Raw genomic sequence first — 18,873 nt, 5'->3', positions numbered from 1 at the left:
TATAAACCCGTCACACAGCTCCATTTCACTATCTGTAATGGCTCACCCTCAGATCGCCCACTGTCAGCTCGTTGAAACAGCCTCTGGGAGTGAATGGAGCTTCCTGTATTGATTGTCACTGATGCTGTCGAAGGTGTAATCATTAACCCTGTCAGAGTGAAAGATTGTGATGCTGTTCAGGCTTGAAGGAAGCCAACACAGGCAGCGCATCAAACACCACATTGCTCACCTTCCAAATGGTCTGTGCTTTGTGTTGATGGTAGGGATTGTGGGTCGTCACTTGTCATCGGATGACCTGCTTGAAAGATGACAATGTCTACCTCATTGCTCAAAACCTTTTGCCGCATCTATGCGGCAGCGTTCTTCCGGTGGAGCACGTTTTCCAAGCTGAATGGTTGTCATTTCAGTTTAGCCCTGGAAAACGATGTTGGCAGTGTAATGGAACATTGCACCTAGGTCACCAACAGCCAAATGGATTATTGAAAAATGGAAGTGTCTGCATGCTGGGTGTCATGTTGTCAGGTGACTCGCTGCTCCTGGGGAAATATTAGACTCTGATAGATGATGTTTCTTTGGCTGGGGAGGGAATGATGGTGTAGTGGAATATCATATCCAACCCATTTGAATTCAGAGCAGCAGTTTACCTGTTTGTAATGACATGCGTGTGCAATATTCTACATACATATGTTATGTTTTTCTTTTTACAGACAGCAGTGTCCTGAAGACTATTGACAGTGCACATTTGGAGTGTGTGGTAAAAAGACATCCTGCGCTGGTTTCCATGATGCACCTCCTTCCAGAGAACGTCCTCGTATCAGGAGATGAGAACATTCCCGGGCTTGCAGCTTCTCCAACAGGTAAACTTCACATCACTGTCAAAGTGTAAGGTCAAAGAATGAACAACACACTTAAGATGTTTTAAGATCTTTGACTCCCACTTACTTCAGTGGATAGCCTCAGTTGATTAGAGAACTATGACTATTGTCGACTATTGTTGCACTGTGCTACTTCAAGATATGAATATGTAGAAATGTATGCATACTGCATGTTCATTCATCTTCTCTCCACTAATTTAAAAAGACAGACAGATCAGGATGAGATAAAAAACTCTCAAAAACAGGAAAATCTTTTAAATGTCTGAGTCAGTGGATTTAACAGCTGGTTGATCCTACATACAGTGTTCATGAATTCTAGTTCTTCTAATTAGGTGGTGACCCTGTTATTATCATTAACACATTAGAGTTTTATGACTGGCATCAGAGGTATTGATGGCACATATAAGTTAATGGGTGTAATAGTCCTTAAAAATTGGCCAAAATTACTGAGCAAAAATGGTTGGAAATGGCATGTGCATGGCAAAAGGGTGTGATTCTATAACCAAAGTTTCAGTATAGAGCCACAGCTCACCTGAGGTTGACCTCTCTTATAAAGTTCACTCACCTGCAGCTCTTTCTACAGACCTTACAAGCCTCATGACCCATGTCTTTTCAGCATTATTTCTGTATTTATTTGCCTTTTTGGCACAAATTGACCAACTTATTCCACTGATACAACTCTGATCATCATACCTGTTCAGTGAATTGTCCTTTTACTCATTCATTCAATATATGCTCCAAGATCACAAGATCGAGACAATCTGTCTATGGGATATCTTTTCCCATCCTATGTCTGTGTTTACTGCACAACATCAACAAGATCTGACTAATAATACAAAAAAAGTATTTAAAAAAATTAGTTAAAAGGGGGTTTTCATGGGAAATAAACACACCATTCTTTATTATGCAGAAAAATACAATCAAATAGACATAATGAATTCAGTCACACTGTTGGAAAATATGGTTAAAAGAATGAGAATCACTCATGTTTTCTTTTCTGGCACAATAATTAAAACATTCTGGAAGTTGCATAGAATTTTCTATTATTAAATATTTAAAACTTAACAAGAACTTAAACTAGAATACGTTACATGTCCATCCGAGCTCACTGTGGAAATAGACTGATACCCTTATGCAGCTGTGAAACAAATAACAAGGAACTAGAGAAAACCTACTCCACCTTTATTTAAACATTAAACATGGAAAGAGTAAACAGTGGAATCAGAGTGGAGTAAATAGGCTGAATATGAGGCCAGCAAGTTTAGTTTTTCTCCTTTATTTCCCCTCTGTACACGAGGATCCTTGTGTTTAATATGTATTAATAAATATCACTATATGTAGGTATATATAATGCCATGTCATACATTCTTGTCTACATTCTCCAGATGTCATAATAATGTACGGGACAGTCATCACTTAATACTTAACAGTGGCCTTTTTGGAAACTTGGCTCCATCAGAAGTTGAAAAGTCTGCAGTACTTAGAAAGTAAGTTTCTTAGTGGGAATGTAATGAAGTCTGACAGTGCGGAGCTATAATCATTGGGAGTCAGTGGGAGGTATGGTAGCAGGCTAATCCTCTTCATGTTCTGGGGCTGTGAGCAGTGGAGACCTAAGCTGCCTTTTAAGACCATAGCCACCGGCTTGCTATTCACGCTGCATTCAGAACAGGCCGCGTCTGCGCTCCAGAGACAAGGGCTGCAATGAAATGCTTGATGGCTACATTACTCTTAAAGAGATTACAATCACACTGGCTATTTTCTCTTTGTTGTGTCTGAAAGGGGTGATTGTGAACCTCACAGGCTTTCCCACTTCATCCATTGGCTGAGATGCTTTATTCAATCGATTCTGATTCAATTTATGCCAAGTATCCAAATGGAAACAGTTTTTGTTGGATTGTTTGACACAAGCACTGGTATCTCTCTCCGTAGAATAAATATTCCAGTGATTGGCATTAGGCAGCTTACCACAAATCAATGGAGCAGTTATTTAGATGGAGCTGCTGTCTCTCAGAAAACTTATAATCAAATATATTCATAATCAAAGTCTGAGGGCTGCTGCCAAAAAAATGGGTGTGTGTCATCATCCAGCTGGATGGATATGTCCAGGAAGGATTATGAAATGTGATAATAAATGATGCTTGACAGAATGGATTTTGTGTGGAAATATGAGCTTGGTTCTGGTAAGTAGTAGTAGTTTACAGATACAGTTTCAGACAACAACACCTCTGAACTGCCATGTTGGCTGTCAGTGAAGGTGAGAGATTTAAGTTAATATCCAGGTTGTATGAGTGGATCATTAAATGTTACACAGCTGTTACAAACAGTAAACCAGGACTTACCATTGTAACTACACATTCTGAACCCCTGCCAGATGCGTTAGGTTGGCATTAACATGGCTGGAACTTGTCTGATGTGGTCTGTATGTGTCTGAGGGAAAGATCAGAGCTCTCTGCTCAGCACCACAAGCCATTATAAACCTGTCACAGTTTTACCAGACAACATTCAGTCACCAATCTTTTTGTGAAGATGATAACCTGAGGATATCATCTCAAGGCACTTTTAAGACATGAAAAACAACAACCAACAAAACAGCCCAGCATCAGATCATATTTAGTGGCACTTCATAAACATCTGACTGTGGCTGGGATCATGTACGGTAGTCTATGTAAATACCCAACTAAATTTTAAAATTTAAATGACACAACTGTTTGAGCCCTTGATGATAATGTACATCAGGCTTAGTAAATTTCCCTCTGTGAGTCTACAGCTCATTCTCATTGTAAAGAAAACCAAACTGTAGCAGATAAAACAAAGTAATGGACAAATTGAAACTTTGCCCTGATGATGGCTCTAGATTAAGATTTGTGGATCACCAAAATTCTCTAGATTACAGAATAATAATCAAAGAGTTGTTGAGATATTTCACACACTAATCTGCTGGCGGATGTAGAGGAGAAGGCAAGCGATCACCAGCATCAATAGGATTCATACTATCAGACACTATGGATATCTCTACCACATCTCATGATAGTCCAGACTAAAGTGATCCAACCGACAGACTGACGTTGCCATCCACACAGTCAACAATACAAAAATAAAAGTAAAGTTTGAAGGTTGAATATAAATACTGTGGACAAACAAATTTGGAGAGGAGCATCTCTGGAGTCTGAGTCTCCGTGAAGCAGCAAGTGTTTCTGGAAACTGAATCTTTGGCCTGAGGTGAAGAGTTCAACTCGCTAAGATAACACACACACACACACACATACACACACACACACACACACACACGTAAGTGGAATCATCATGGATATAACACTGAATCAGACCATGTCTGTCTCCACATGACCGACTTCTTTTAGGTTTATACAATTTCTGAGATGCCATTATCAATTTTCTGGGGATGATGGAAAATGTCAGGGGATTTTACAAGTGGGTCACAAATAGGAATATGCAGAAATATATTACACAGCCTATGTCACATATTATACAAGAGCAAGTCAAACAGACGTTTACTGAGCTGAAAACTAAATTAACAAGTCAGGAGGATGAATCCTATTTTAGACCCAGGAGTGCTCTAAATATGATGTACAGTGTGTAAATGTCGTGTAGATGGTTTAATGCTGTATTGTCTCCAGGAGATGCTCTGCTGAGGCCTCAGCTGCTTAAGATGCTGCCCTTCACCCTGAACAGACTGACCATCTCCCTCCAGCCCTCCCTGGAGAAGTTTGAGAGCCAGCTGCTGCAGCTGATCAATGCTGACTGCCATAACACAGTAAGACCAGACCTCCATGACACACACAACCTTCATGGTCCAAACATGACACATCAGGGACAGAGTTTGACATGAGATGTATGTTCTCATACAGTGGGCATTTAAACTGCTCACATTATTATACACAGTGATTCACAGTGAGGGAGACTATTGAAATATACACTTGTCTTCATCCTACATCCTACATCCTGTTAAATGTGCAGTATACAGTACGGTGTGCTTACAGGGGCAAAACAAATCACTGTATAGTTTTCTGATATGAGGTTACCTACACAGTTCTGATAACATTTCATCCCTCTGAGGTGACAGTTCACTACGCTCCTCAAATTAAAGATGGCCACGATGGCCTTAACACAACTCTGCCAGGATTATTTTCCCCAGCCTGATGCTTTCCTTTATCTTACTTTCTGTTTCTTTAGTGTGCAAGCTCAAGCCCTTTTACAGCTGCCACTACAGTTTAAGGCACATCACCTCTCAGACTAAATGGAGCTTATCTTTACTCCTCCCTCTCTCTGGTCTACGGAAACCCACACAGTTAACTGTATTTGACAGGTGCAACTATAGACCAGCAATTATTTGTACAGTGACTTTGTACAGGCGCTATCTGTTCACTGTGGCCTAAGTGAGATGTGTCTTTGGTCGGGTAATAATTAACATGACAACGCTGTCACTCTGTATCTCTGTGATACTGCTGGGCCGGATCCTCCAACACAGGGGACTGGAGGTCTGTTTACAGTTTTTTAAGAGGACCAAATGTTGTCACTGGTGCCTGTACCCTGTGAGTTTATACAAGGTGTACATAAAATGTCAAACATTTGTTTTATGGAGCTGCAGGTGGCTCAAGGCTCAGGTGCTTACTCTGATGGATGAGAGAAGAATCTGAGTGGAAAAGCTTTGCCATTAAAAAGTTGGTTTGAAGTTTCCACGGTGCTGTAGAGTTAACGGTGTGAACAAAATAATGGTTTCACTGTTTTACAGTCATACTGCAGTATTTCCAGTAATTTCATCTATGTGGACAATATAAAGAATAAGATATAATGATTTTCTAATTTTTACATTTATTTCTTCATGGCAAAATATGATCTTGAAAAAAGTGTGACTGAAGACATTTAATTATACTGGAAAATAGATTTCTGCCATTTAGAATTCACCATATCTGGTTTTTAAAACAGTAATTATCCTCTGAGAACACTGAAAAAAATATGAAATAGATCACTTTTCTCTTTCTCTGCAAAAAAGCGAGGACAAAACTTAATGTGATCAAATGATCTTCAGTTGAACAAATGTCTGGAAAGCAGACTGATGAGAAAAAACCATAGTTCACATTATTTTACTACCTTACAATATTTTCAGTAGTTTTACCTTCGGTTTGGTAAAAGAGAACAAACATCACCACCAGTCACTCTCAGTGCAGCTAGCATTAAAGCCTGTAGAGCAGTTAGTGGGTCTAAGGACTTTCTTCTGATTTTTACCAGGTTTTGCATTTTGGCAGAGAAGCTTAAGCTCTTCAGAAACAAAGAAAGAAAGAAAGTTTTAGGTATTAGTATAAAGGCTCCTGTGCTCCAATGTTATGTCTAGTCTGTGTGCTCACGTTTATTGCCACAAACCTCTGCTCTTGGTCATTAGTTTCTGATCAGGGATCAGCCAGAGTTCAGCTGCGTTTATGCACTGGTTTTGAATAAAATGAAAAAGAAGAAGCAGAATGTAAATGCCCACATAAAAGAATTGATTTTAAAACGAAGGACAGGGATGATTCTGCTCAGGCTGACGGTCAGGTCAGACCGACTGATTCAGCTGTGTTTTTTTCTTCTGTTCCCTTTATAATATCGAGTGTGTAAAGTGATGTGGACCTGGCTTTGGGGAACCCTCAGACCCTTATGGGAAGGTACTGTCCTTTCATTGATCCGCTTCATTTTCAGGACTTCCCTCTGGACCCATGTGAGGGAGCCAGCTCTTTAGGGACTCTCAGGCATATTTAACTTTAGTTATATTTGAGTCGAGGCCATGGAGAATTAGCCACCCCTGACCTTCATGCTGCACTGGACCAGCGCTGTCGGTCTCAGATGGCCAACAGAAAGTCTGTGGAAGAGCCTGGTGCAGATTATGTGACCAAAAGGGGGCAGAGGTATGAATGAATGCATTAATTAATAAATGCATACACAAGAGAAATCCTAATTTAATAAGCAGATTGTCATTAAATTTGCTGAGACAGATTTTTAATTCCTGGAGGAATAAACCCAGAGCCGGCGCCACCCTCAGGACAATGACCACAAAAGCCTCTCTGTGTGGGGTCAAGGACTTTACTATGTTACTGTCATGTTATTGTTATTTGGCCAGGCTGTCACATATGGTATATGGCTCTATGTTAATGTTTACTTTGAAGGGCTCTGGGTCTCTGAATGAAGCAACTGAGGAGCACAGATTAAAGGAGGGCAGTTACAGAAATCACATAAACAACATAAGACACAGGGGTAAACTTAATAAAGCGATTACTAAAGAATTTAGAAACGCAAGATTGTACCTCACCTGGTCTGACTGTTCATCTCAGGTGTTTGTAAGTAGGGTTGGGCTGTGGTAACATTTTGAATCCAGTAGAAGTTAACCATGGAACTAACCTGAGTTGGCAACAACTGATATAACATGCCATTTTCATTTTGACTGGTTAAAGAGAGGATCAGCACCAGATAAATGCAAGAAGCTACCTAAAGAACAGAACCAGGTACAGGGGTAGTTAGGATTTTATCAGTTCTACTAATCACACCAGTATTCTTTATCTCTCTGATGCTTGATTCTTTTATTGCTGAGTTTCCACCATGACAGTCCAGTGGACAGGCATGTGAATAATACTGGAACTGTCTGAACAGTGACTGGGGTAAATCAGTAGTGACAGTGGTTATGGTAACACCTACTCTGACGTACATAACACATGTCTCTTTACCTAAACACTAACGATGGAGTAAACTACAACTTTGTCTTCCTTTTCTCTGTGAGGTAAGTGGCATGTTAGCATGAATAATTTTCTCATTTTGGTGTTCACGGTTTTTTTTCTAAGTTGTGAAATGTTCTTTGAAGCTCTTCAGCACCAGCCTAAGTTGCGTAGATTAGTTAAATGTTCCCAACTTTTATAACTTCAGTGGTATGACGACACTCTCACTTCTGAGAGAGGTGTTAATACATGCAGCAGTCAGCTTGATTACAGCTTTTAATTAAAGTGTGTGTGTTTGTGTGTGTGTGAGTGCGTGAGAGAGAGAGAGAGAGACAGACAGACAGAGAAAGAGAAAGAGTGTGTGTGACCTTTAAAAGTGTGACTCCAGCTGGATTGTCATCAAGCTGTCTCTGAAGTGGTGCTGACACCTCACCCGCCAACTCACTTCTACCATTGTGTGAATGAATGCATGCGTGTGTGACTCCGTGCTCGCATGTCTCTGCTTTAATTGGTATTGAGGCAGAAGTGGAGTGACAAAAAGCAGGAGGAATGGTTGGAGGATGTTGGAGGATGGATGTGCAGTGCAGCAGGAGACGAATCCTCTATGCTGGCTGTTAGTCTGACATACAGTCTTCATATAATCTTCCCTTAAGTATTTCTATTTTTAGTCCAACAAACTATCACAGGCTGTGGCTTCTTTTTACAGTCCACTCTCTCATAGACCCTACAGCGGTGCCCTAGTTGATGTTCTTTTCATGCTGTCGTTCATAGCTTCATAGCGTACTTTAATGAGCACAAGGCTACTTTAAACTGTGACCTTTAACCTCCTGGAAATACCCTCTGACCTCCAGTTAGAAAATCCAGTGCTCTTTGTCTTAACAGTTGTCCGAACATGTCTGCCTTCCCTAAGTTTGAGGGAAGCCAGAGGCTGCATCACCTCAGATGACCCGTAACAGCTGTTCACCTACAACTCCAATAAAATCTATTACTCCTGATAAAAGGGCCGAGATCTTGTCAGAAATTATATAACATCTTGGCTGGTGATCAAAAGACGGAGGAGAGCAGAGGATGATGAAGAGGAGGAGAGGAGCAGGCGAGGACCAATGCCACGCCGCAGGCAGAACAAAACGCCTCAGGCTGATCTAATGAATGGAGAAAGACTGTGGCAACAAAGCTCCAGGAAGTTTTCATTTGTCCTAAAAGAAGAAAAGTGGGACTGGCCCTGTGGATGCACTGCTATAAAAAAAGACTGAGGAGGTTGAACATTTCTGAAATAGGAGGCGTCTCTCACGTTGTTCTCTGAGGACTTGGAGTTTGGCTGCACCTTTGAATGTGCCAGCTGTCGCCTTTATCATCATTAGGCCTGCAACCACTGTAAAGGAACGAGCTTTAGTGCACTGGGCTCACATCAGACATTCACGACATACAGGTTTTTGTAATGACTGATGATCCAATGATGAGATGAAATAGACTGCAACTGGTTATAGACCCTATAAGTCAGACAGGAGGAGGAGGATTCATATAAAAGTCTAAGAGACGTTTCTTTTCTCTGTTTTTCTCCCACTAGAGTAATATCTGACCGAACTGAACAGAGTGGCCTCCAGGAGACATTTAAGAAGCTGTGACAGATACAGACCTGATACTGCATTAACAGGGTCAATCAATCTGTGGGATCTCAATTATCGTAAATGTAGCATTATTAGGAGTCTGTTGGGAAACAGTGCACTTACAGAGGGTTTATAATGAATTGTCTCTGAGAGGACGGCTGATATTACTTGAGTACCATCAGAGTAATCACATCCTGGTGACGCTGTTCAACAGAAAGCACGTTATTGTCATCTCACCCCCCCCCCCCCCAAAAAAAAAAAAAAAAAAAAATCATCTGTTAGTTCAGAGGGTTGAATTGAACTGGTTCCAGTGAGATCAGAAGATAGATCAGAGAAACGGAGGTGCCAGAATCAAACATATTTATTGATTGTAAACCATCAGACCTGCATCATGGTCTGTAGATTCAGATACAGCTGATGATGTTCAGACATGAGTATTAAAATCTAACAGTGATACTCTGACTGATCTAACACTGGCTGATCTGTATAAGTAACACTGAAGAAAAGTAGTTTGTGTTAGTGTTGGTATTAAAGCGTTACCAGTGTTTGATCGTCCTGATCTGTGTAAATTTGCAGTCCTTATAAAGTGAACTGTGTAAATTCCAGTAATTCTTTTCTCTTCTTTTATTTTAATAACTACAGCAGTAACCCAATCCTTATAATCCAGTGTTAATCAGACAGATGTCAGTCCCAGTTACTCCTGTGGTTAACTTGGGAGTGCAGCCTTAAACTCCCTACAGGACGCTGAACAAAGAATAAATCATTTAGAATAAAACTGGATGAACCATGAAGACATGCTGCCATTTTTCTAACCAAACAGAAACTCCCACTGGATCTTTAATCATCTTTAGAAGTGTTGTCTGTGGTTTACTGAGGAGACTCATGATGAACACAGCTCAGATACTGTATGTACTGGCTTCTAAGCTTCAACATAACATGTATCATCTACTTTTTCACATGTACAGTGGGTAATGTTCTACTTTATATTCCATTGTCCACAAAAAAACAAAACAAAAAAAAACCTGTCTCACTGGGTGATATGTTTCCTGATTACTATGGACTTACACTATCTTATTGTCATAAATACTCACTGTTCCATTAAATGTGTGTTAATCCTTGGCTGAAAAAAGTCCTCAACAAATGAACTCTGTATTTGTTACCTGTTGTTAAAACAGCACGGGGCAGTTGGCTACAGGGGAGGAAAATCAGGAATTACTGAGAAACACCTTGTTGTTTTGATTCTTTTCATGGGATATGTTGACAGCAGGTAAATATAAAAACACCAGCCTGAATGTTTGTGTCCTGTTGGTGCTCAGGTCTGGACTGGACGCAGCATCAGGACTTTCTTTCCAAGTGTAACCAACAACATCATGTTCTCACGGTGGTGTTGACTGTGCAGTGGATGAATGTGGCGTGTGTTATGTTACAGTTATATGTTATGAAATACGAAGCTGCAGCAGTGTGTGTGTGCGTGTTTGACTTAATACTTTTGGTTGTGAGTTGTGTTTGAGCAGCAGGGCAGCAGTGATTTATCAGTGGAAGCGCTGTGCCAGTTAAAATCTGTTAAGGAGTAGGAGAGTGGGAGGATGAGAGTGGCATGCTAATGATGCTGCCACTGTTTCTTGCCATGGATGACTCACCCTCAATATGGGGGAGCTAACATCCACTGTGTGGGCAGCAGCACGTACACACACATAAAAAAAAAAAAAAAAAAAAACAAAAAAAAAAACACACACACACACACACACGTCTTGACATAGATGCAGATGAACAAAAATCAGGACTGTCAATGACTGAAAAGTAGATTCAGACATACCAGCATATCTCTCATTATAATGTAGTGCTGCTCTGCTCTGACACAGGTTAGTAGTGTGGGTCAGTGTGTCCTGACTGTTGTGTTATGGATTAGTAAATACATGGAAAATGACAAAACCAGCCACCTATCATCTTCTCCATAACTATGAGGCAGATACGTGATAGAAGTGTTTTCCTTTTGTTTTCTGGTTTTCAGAGTTGTGTAACTCACTAGGTAACTGGCTTATACAAAACTCATGCGGGACATAATTTCACCTGCTTTCTCTTTCTCTTTCTCACACTCACACACTCACTCACACCCCTTGAGATGACAGTTGCCATCTGTACAGTTATTATTACCTTACATAGCAGCCTACACGTTGATTTCACAGAGTACTGACAGAAAAACTTACTGACAAACGCTTTTAATGGAACCATACGAAAAAAAAAAAAAATCTGCTTTTACAAAGTAGATTTTTTTTTTTTTTTCACCAAACCCAGGTGTTTTTACCTTTTTTATTACAGCGAGTCTTTTGTAGATGGTAGAGCTACACTTGCCAATGGTTTTATTCTTTTATTTTATTTTGTAAGAAAATAAATGATGAGGCGCCAGCCGTTCTTGTTCAGGCATTTACCATGAAAAAGATTATCTCTGCTAGCCTACGACAGATGAATGAAAGTCTGACCCACATGTTTTTTCTGACATTACCTTGACTCTGTCGTTGTTTGTGTTCCCACAGACCACAATGCCGTAGGAGTGAAAATGCCTATAATTCTATAAGACATTTTCTTCCTTCAGATATTCTGTTTTTCTTTTCTGTAACCTCAGCCTCTTCTGCTAACTGGGCTCACACACCAGAGAAATTATATGTAAAACCTCATGTTGCAATGTACACCAAATATTTATGAAATATATATAAAAGTAGAAGACCCAGAGTCTCCAGGACCCAGATCTCCAGGACCTGAGTCGAGATACAGAAGAGAGACAGGTTGTGGTTGTACCGTTTGTACCCGCTCTAATCGTTGCCTGTGTAGGCCCCCAGAAACAAAACTCTAATATTTAGACAAATAAACCCAGTCTCTGTTTCGACATTTCTACATTCTACTGCAAGATTAGTTTTCTAATAACTTAAGGAATAATTGTGGTTGTTAGAAATCTCCATTTTCTTTTGTGGACCGACATCCCCCACACACACACGCACGCGCGTGTCTGTGTGTTTGTTTGCATTCACATACAAATAAGCAGCTACATAAGACTGGGCAAATAGATAATCAAATATAATGTGAGATAATGTGGATAATCAGAAATGAGCGGGAACATCATTAATTATACTGTCAAGATAAGAGAGAAAAGATGTAATTAGCCTGTGAGTCATAGGATGGTTTAAATTATTTTGTTGATAATACATTTCAGCTTTGGCGGCTCGGTCAGCGACGATCCTCTTTCACATGAACATGAGAACGTTTTCCTCTCAGTCACATCATAATGACACAGAAAGGGTGATTTATTTAGGTTCAGCTCAGCTCATGTGCAGCTGAGTCTGTTTAAACTCCTCTGAGCTGATTTCCTTTACTTTAAAGCATCAATAAAACAGACAGAGAGGTTTATGCTTGAAAACACATCTGTATTCACTCAATAGATCATAAACATTAAACACTGACACTGCTTAAATTGGCATGTTGCAGACTGAGTTTTTGGGAAATCAAAGTTTTATCCCTCCATTACATGTTAGCAAAAAATAGAGCACATGAACTCTTTCTACTGGTTTCTATAGACACTACTTCTTCTGTTCTATCATTGGGATTTTTGACACTGACCTTTGACAGTTTCTGTGACTTTCCAACATACCCTGGTTAGCTGCGCAGAGGTTAGAGAGTAGGCGTCAGTCTTTTTTCAGTTGTTACACAACTGCTTCTGTCACTTTTTGTGTGTACAAGCAAGAACATCTGAATATCCTCCAGGAGTCTGAAGATGTGTGGTGTTGTCCCCATATTTAAACTATAATCTCACCTCTCTAATAGCAGGAGGGTTTTCACGCCACCTTCAAGTGCAGCTATTTTCAACAGCTACTATAACACTTCCAATGAGTTCAGATGACTCATGTACAAACTTGTTATTTAACCCAGTGTCCCCTGAGGCCTGTACTACGAAGGGAGTTTAACCTCTGGTTTAACTCAGGGTTATCAAGGGAAGTCAGGGTTGACAAACCCTGGCTGCCTTAGTCTGTGTTAAACGATATTATGACGGTGGTTAAGATGTCTGTCAGTTGAGTCAGTCTTAACTTAATCGGAGTTTGTGCATCTGTAAAAAATGGGCGCGCACCGTATTTCTCAGATGAAGAGCACATGTTAATTCTATCAGTTTATGAGGAATTTGAAGAGACTCTAATAGCAAAATGTAAAACTGCGCCTACTAACAAAGCCAGGGAGACTCTTAATTTGTAATATGAGATGTAAGGACATATAAAATATGAGATCATTTTAAGGGTACTTGGATTACAGTCAACACATGGGATTACAGACATCACATTTCTGAAAATGACCTGATACTGTTAATGATGTTCTGCCTTGAACACTGCATTAATATTTTCCATTATTTATACTGAGTATAGTTGTATGCAGTCTACAATTTCTCTCAGGATACCCCCCACCCCACCCCCCATTTAAAGAATTATTCATACTGATAATATGCAACACTAATAATGCTAAATTCTGCCTTATTCTTTCTCAGTTTTGCTGTGAGAAAAAAATGTTGCAAATTAAAAAAACTGAAATTGGAAATTGAAAAACTGGAGCATAAAAAATACCAGTTTTGTGAAGAACATCAGTTTTATGGTGTGGGAACAGTCAGTGGTTAGCTGCTGTAATTATTGGCATGATGGACTGATCTCTGTCATATTGTTTTTAATCAGTAAATTAAAGGGTTAGTCTGTGTTGTGTGTAGTAAATGCTGTGCATCTTTAAATAGTTTCTGAATGGTTTTTAAAGCTTGAAAGCTCAAAAGCTAAATATTGCAACCATTGTCTGTGTTTAAAGATACTCTTTGGTGTCGGATGTGAATCTGATATTATAATGTTGGTATTGGGTGACAGGTTTCAGAGGACCGGGCTGGGACTTGTGACCTGTTATTGATCAGTGCCACTAAGCCTTGTCATGAGTGTTTATGAAGTCCCTACCCAGTGATTACAGGGTCAGGACCCATTTGCTGTATGGAGCTTCGTATGTCCCAGTTGGAGCCATTAAAGAGAGCTTGCACTCTCACTCCATCTCCTGCCCTTTGAGCACAAAGAAATAACCTTCAGAAACTAATTTATCCTCGGCTGAAAATCTACACTCATTTTCCTCAAACTGGCACAATGAGGCAGCTGCCGCCTGCTTTCCATTTCTCTCCCAACTGCTATTATTTCTAAATTCGCTCTAAATGACTTTCTTTCTTTTTCAGCAGTTTCATTTTATTCAAATGACACTGTCCCCAACTAAATCAATCTTGCTTACTAATATTTCATCCTCACACCTCCATCTCCCCTCCACTGCCTCCCCTTGCAGTCAGACCGGTAAATTGAATCTAAGAGAATCTTTGCTATTAATGTTTGACAATGATAATGCCATTTTCAGGTGTGAATACTCAAGTGAGGAAATAATCTTCCACTTCTGTACTTCAGAGGGTTTTTGTCATTTTATTTCGGATTGAAATTCAAATGAGGGGGGAGGTAAAAAAAAAAACAAACAAACAAAAAAAACAACCTCCAAAATAAAAAAGGCAGTATGTGTCTGAGTTAATACCCTTCATGTTGAATGGAATCAAATGCAAACCTCTTCAGCAAACATTATGCACTACAATCCTCCACAGAAGTTTATTCCTGTATTTTCTGTCGGGTTTTTCTTTCCAAGATAAGATGTTTTTCCTCCACAGTTATCATTGACTTGCTGGCGAGCTCTTTATCCCCAACACAGATTTCAGAGGAATATGGTCATTTTTCCTGCAGACTGCAGACACATTAGAAATGTTGCTTCTGCAGTTTAAGAAACATTTTGTTTCTTCAGGCAGTGTTGGTGTAAACTCAGCTTTGGCTTGCTCTGCAGACTAACAGCCATGAGAGGAACCATCACAGATAATGGTGATACACTTTGACACATTTTCTCTCAGTTTATAGTTTGTTTTTTCCAACAGGAAATGGATGGTTAAGCACAAAGTTTTGTTTCCCTTTTATAACGCCCACACTAGGGTGACTTGTCTAATTGGGAGACAAAAAAATCCTCCACCATCTCTTCTCTTATAAAGCACTGCTTTTATTTACTCTGTTAACAAAGCTCTAAAACAAACTGTGTCCAAATGCATGCAAATGAGTTTCATCCTGCCTCCTCCTTCCTCTTCCTTCAACGATACAAACAGCATTTAGGCATTTTGGCTTTGAAGAAATTCCACTCTTTCTAACCCAAGTGTCAAGAGTACGTTATGATCGCTGAGGGGGCCATGTTGATTGGTTACACTGCCTCTGCCTTGTGTAGAGGAATCTAGAAGCAAAATCTGTGGAAATATTACAAAAATGACATAAAAGCAAACAAGCTTATGTTTGAGTGAAAAAGAGAAAGACACACCCTCGTGGCACCGGTGCGCTCATCACTCTGAAAAGTCCCTCTGCTGTGACTCTGGAAATGGAGTATAATTTAACTTGGGGGCCATTTCATTGTTCCCTTTAAGCTTCTTAGCTCTAAAATATTCATATTCAGGCGAGGGAGGAAGAAATCTGTGACGGCAGCAGACAGAGGCGAGAGGGAGAAGAAAGAGGATAGCAAGAGAGGTAGAGAGAAAGAGAAACTGACGGGGTGAGAAAAAAAGAGCAATGAAATAAATGAAAGAGAAATTGAGAGGAGGGGAGTGTGGAGAGGGATGCAGAGAACAGAGAACGACACTTTTAACTGATGTTCTCCTATAAACAACTTTCTCCCTGTCTCTCTTTTATTTTCTCTCTGAAACACTTCATGGCAGACCTGTCCAACAAAAGACAAAGCCATTTCTCTGTCATCCTCCTCAGCACTGGCTGCAGTGGAGGAAAAACGAGAGAGCAGACAGACTGAGGAGGAAAAGACACAATCATAATTATAATCTGGATGTCACTGAAAGCAGTTATTTACAGATATCTTGTCATACTCCTGCTGAAACGGAGATTTTTTTTGGATAGGTCAATTTAGAGTCAATGTAATGTTTGGCTAAGAAAACTATACATATCTAATTCACAGCAGCTGTTTGAAATACACCCAGCACACAAATATCAAAAGATAGAAAGAGAGCTTTATTCATCCCAAAGGGAACTTCTGTGTCCACCATGTTTGGCATAAATATAGTGTACATACACTGTATATATGTGGAGTTAAATAAAGATAGAATAAAAAAAAAGTGGAAGTACATAACTTTATCACTACCTAAAAACATCACAGAAGGTGCATCTTAGTTACTGTGACACAAATGATACAGATTACAGCACAGAAATCTGATGAATGAATGGAAAATGAAAAACCTTATAAAAATATGTATAAAGAGGAGCATCATACTCTAGGTAGAGGATGACAGTGGAGCTCACATCCATTTCAAAGAAAGAAAAAACAACAACAAAAGTGAATGAGATTGATGCAGCTGCACAGGTTTGTTGAAAGTCTCAGTGAGATCAAGATTTCTTCTACAAGAGAGACATGAAAACAAATTAACTGAATACATCATAACAAGAGAATTCAGTCACATAAAGCAGCCACTTAATCTGAATATATAAATAAGTCAATGCATACTGATATTAAAAGCATGTTTGTGTCTGTTTTCTACACAGTAAGTTGTCAATAAGATCCTCCTCTGCAGCACCTCACGTTAACCATGTGGTGCACACACAAGGATTTAATGTATGATGTTTTCTGTGGTAATTAGTGATTATGCTGCTTGTCACGGTGTGTGCACTGTGCATGTGGCTGAGTCCCGCATTGAAACGTGTGAAGAGCGCTCCTCTGTGAGGGTACATCTCAGTCTTGGCACTCATATGGCAAACGTTAATTGAATGGAGCCTCAGCCCTATGTGATCCAGCTGGAAGACGGTTATGTAACACTCCCAAAGCCAAATGAGAGCTGACACGATTCAATACAAACTATACATAGAGCATTGCATTAGTGAGTCACCGCCTCTTCTTATAGGTGAATAAAAAGTAAACTTCCACAAAACACACAAGACATTATAGGCAAGGCCCTCTGGGTATTCATTATGAAAACCTGGCATATCAACTCTGTCTGGCTTCTGCTGTTGAACTGCCAGGATTGTACAAATGTGTAACCAACATGGAGCTGTCTCGCCACAAAATATAGCAGGAGATGAGAGGAGAGGTTTAACTGGAGTCATTCTCTAAGGGGACAGAGTGAAGGTTAAAGGTTATGACGAGAACCTCAATCTACCATCCCATCACTACGGATAAATATCATCCTCTGCTGAGCACATATCGTCCACTGCCTGTGAGTGAGAGGGTGATAACAAGAGGAGGATGGATAGTAAAGGAGGAGACAGTGAGAAGGATGGAGTCAGTCACTGCAGAGATGTAATATGAGGAGAGCAGTGGTGTATGTGGGCTGTACAGTAACCAGGCTGGGCTGCTGCTGATTTAAAAGAAAAAAGCTGAATTGATATGCTAATTTGATTGAGAAGGTGTGGGTGGATATGGAGAAGGTTTTAAGCAGTAAGAGGGACAGAAAGAGAGAATGACAAGAAAAGAGAGGGAAAGAAAGGGGAGAGTGGGAGTGAGGGATGTGACAGAGAGAGGGAAAAGAGTGAAGTGAAACAAATGGGAGGGAGTGGGACGAGAGGTGGCATGGCTCTGCACTCTGAGGTTAGAGAGATTACATTCGGTCACTGAACAGCTGACAGAACAGTCTCTACCAGCAACACACTGACTGGGTTTCTAAACATTTAGAAATTAACACATACAGTTATGTTATTAAAGTGCATTATGACCAGATGCCTAATATCAAGTAGGTCCCCCTCCCACCTGCCACCCCCCAAGTTATAACAACATTGTGTTTGCTGAGATCTAGGAACACAGAGACACTGCTGAAACAAAATCCAACCGTTAGATGATCTGACAGATTTGAAACAGGCCAACACTCCTGCCAGATTGTCTAAACGTCTTTCTTAGTAAAGTGAAACCCCAAAAGTTAATCTAGGCTGCAAAACAGCCACTCCTCCTACAACAAACAGTTTAGGTAATTGTTTCAAAAATATCAAATAAAAAAGTATATTGTACAGTATAAATCTTTTCTGTCATTTTAAAGCAGCAGTATTGATTTTTTTGGTCATGTGGGGGCAGCAGAACAAGCTGTAAGCACAACACATATATTATCACCTTATAAAGTTTCTTTGAAGTCAGATCTCTTTTGTATTCCTGTTATGTGTGGCTAATTAAAATCATTATGATACAACAACAACAAGGTCATGAGTAAACAGCACAGTTGTCTGAACTTGTGTGTGGACCTTTGTGGTCTGGACAAGTTGTTTGTGTTTTGTCAGAGGAACCTCTTGTGTTGAATCTCTTGTGTTGGTTAAACAACATGAGCTGATTCAGTTTTAAATATTTATATTTGTAACAATGATAATTAACCTGAATATTAAAGTTCTTTTTCACATTGAAAAGTTCCTACAGTTGATAGGACATTAGAGAAAGAGAGAGAGATACTTCAGTGGTGACAGTCAGTCCAGTCCAGCAGAGTGCAGAGTGACCAGGCTTCAGTGTGAAGAAATAATTGCCGTCACTGAGTCTTTGTAACTGAACTTTAAGAGATCCATCGAGGAGATGCCATCATCCTTATTGTCTTTAATATAATTTGACATTTTAATTTTTCATACAATAGATAATTTTTCTCTACTAAGT

General features: G+C 39.8%; 1 protein-coding gene across 2 annotated transcripts in view; it reads left to right on the top strand.

The window, feature by feature from the left end:
• Positions 1–18,873, top strand: part of nphp4 (nephronophthisis 4) — a 143,581-nt gene that overhangs the window by 32,720 nt on the left and 91,988 nt on the right. For both annotated transcript variants that reach the window (XM_018675135.2, XM_051071077.1), the window contains exons 6-7: positions 708–857; positions 4,511–4,647. In XM_018675135.2, coding sequence (XP_018530651.1) covers positions 708–857; positions 4,511–4,647 — 287 coding nt within the window. The remainder of the gene's footprint in view (positions 1–707; positions 858–4,510; positions 4,648–18,873) is intronic.

This window comes from Lates calcarifer, linkage group LG6 (assembly GCF_001640805.2).
Source record: "Lates calcarifer isolate ASB-BC8 linkage group LG6, TLL_Latcal_v3, whole genome shotgun sequence".
Lineage (NCBI taxonomy): Eukaryota > Metazoa > Chordata > Actinopteri > Centropomidae > Lates > Lates calcarifer.
This window is presented reverse-complemented; position numbering and strand designations above follow the sequence as displayed.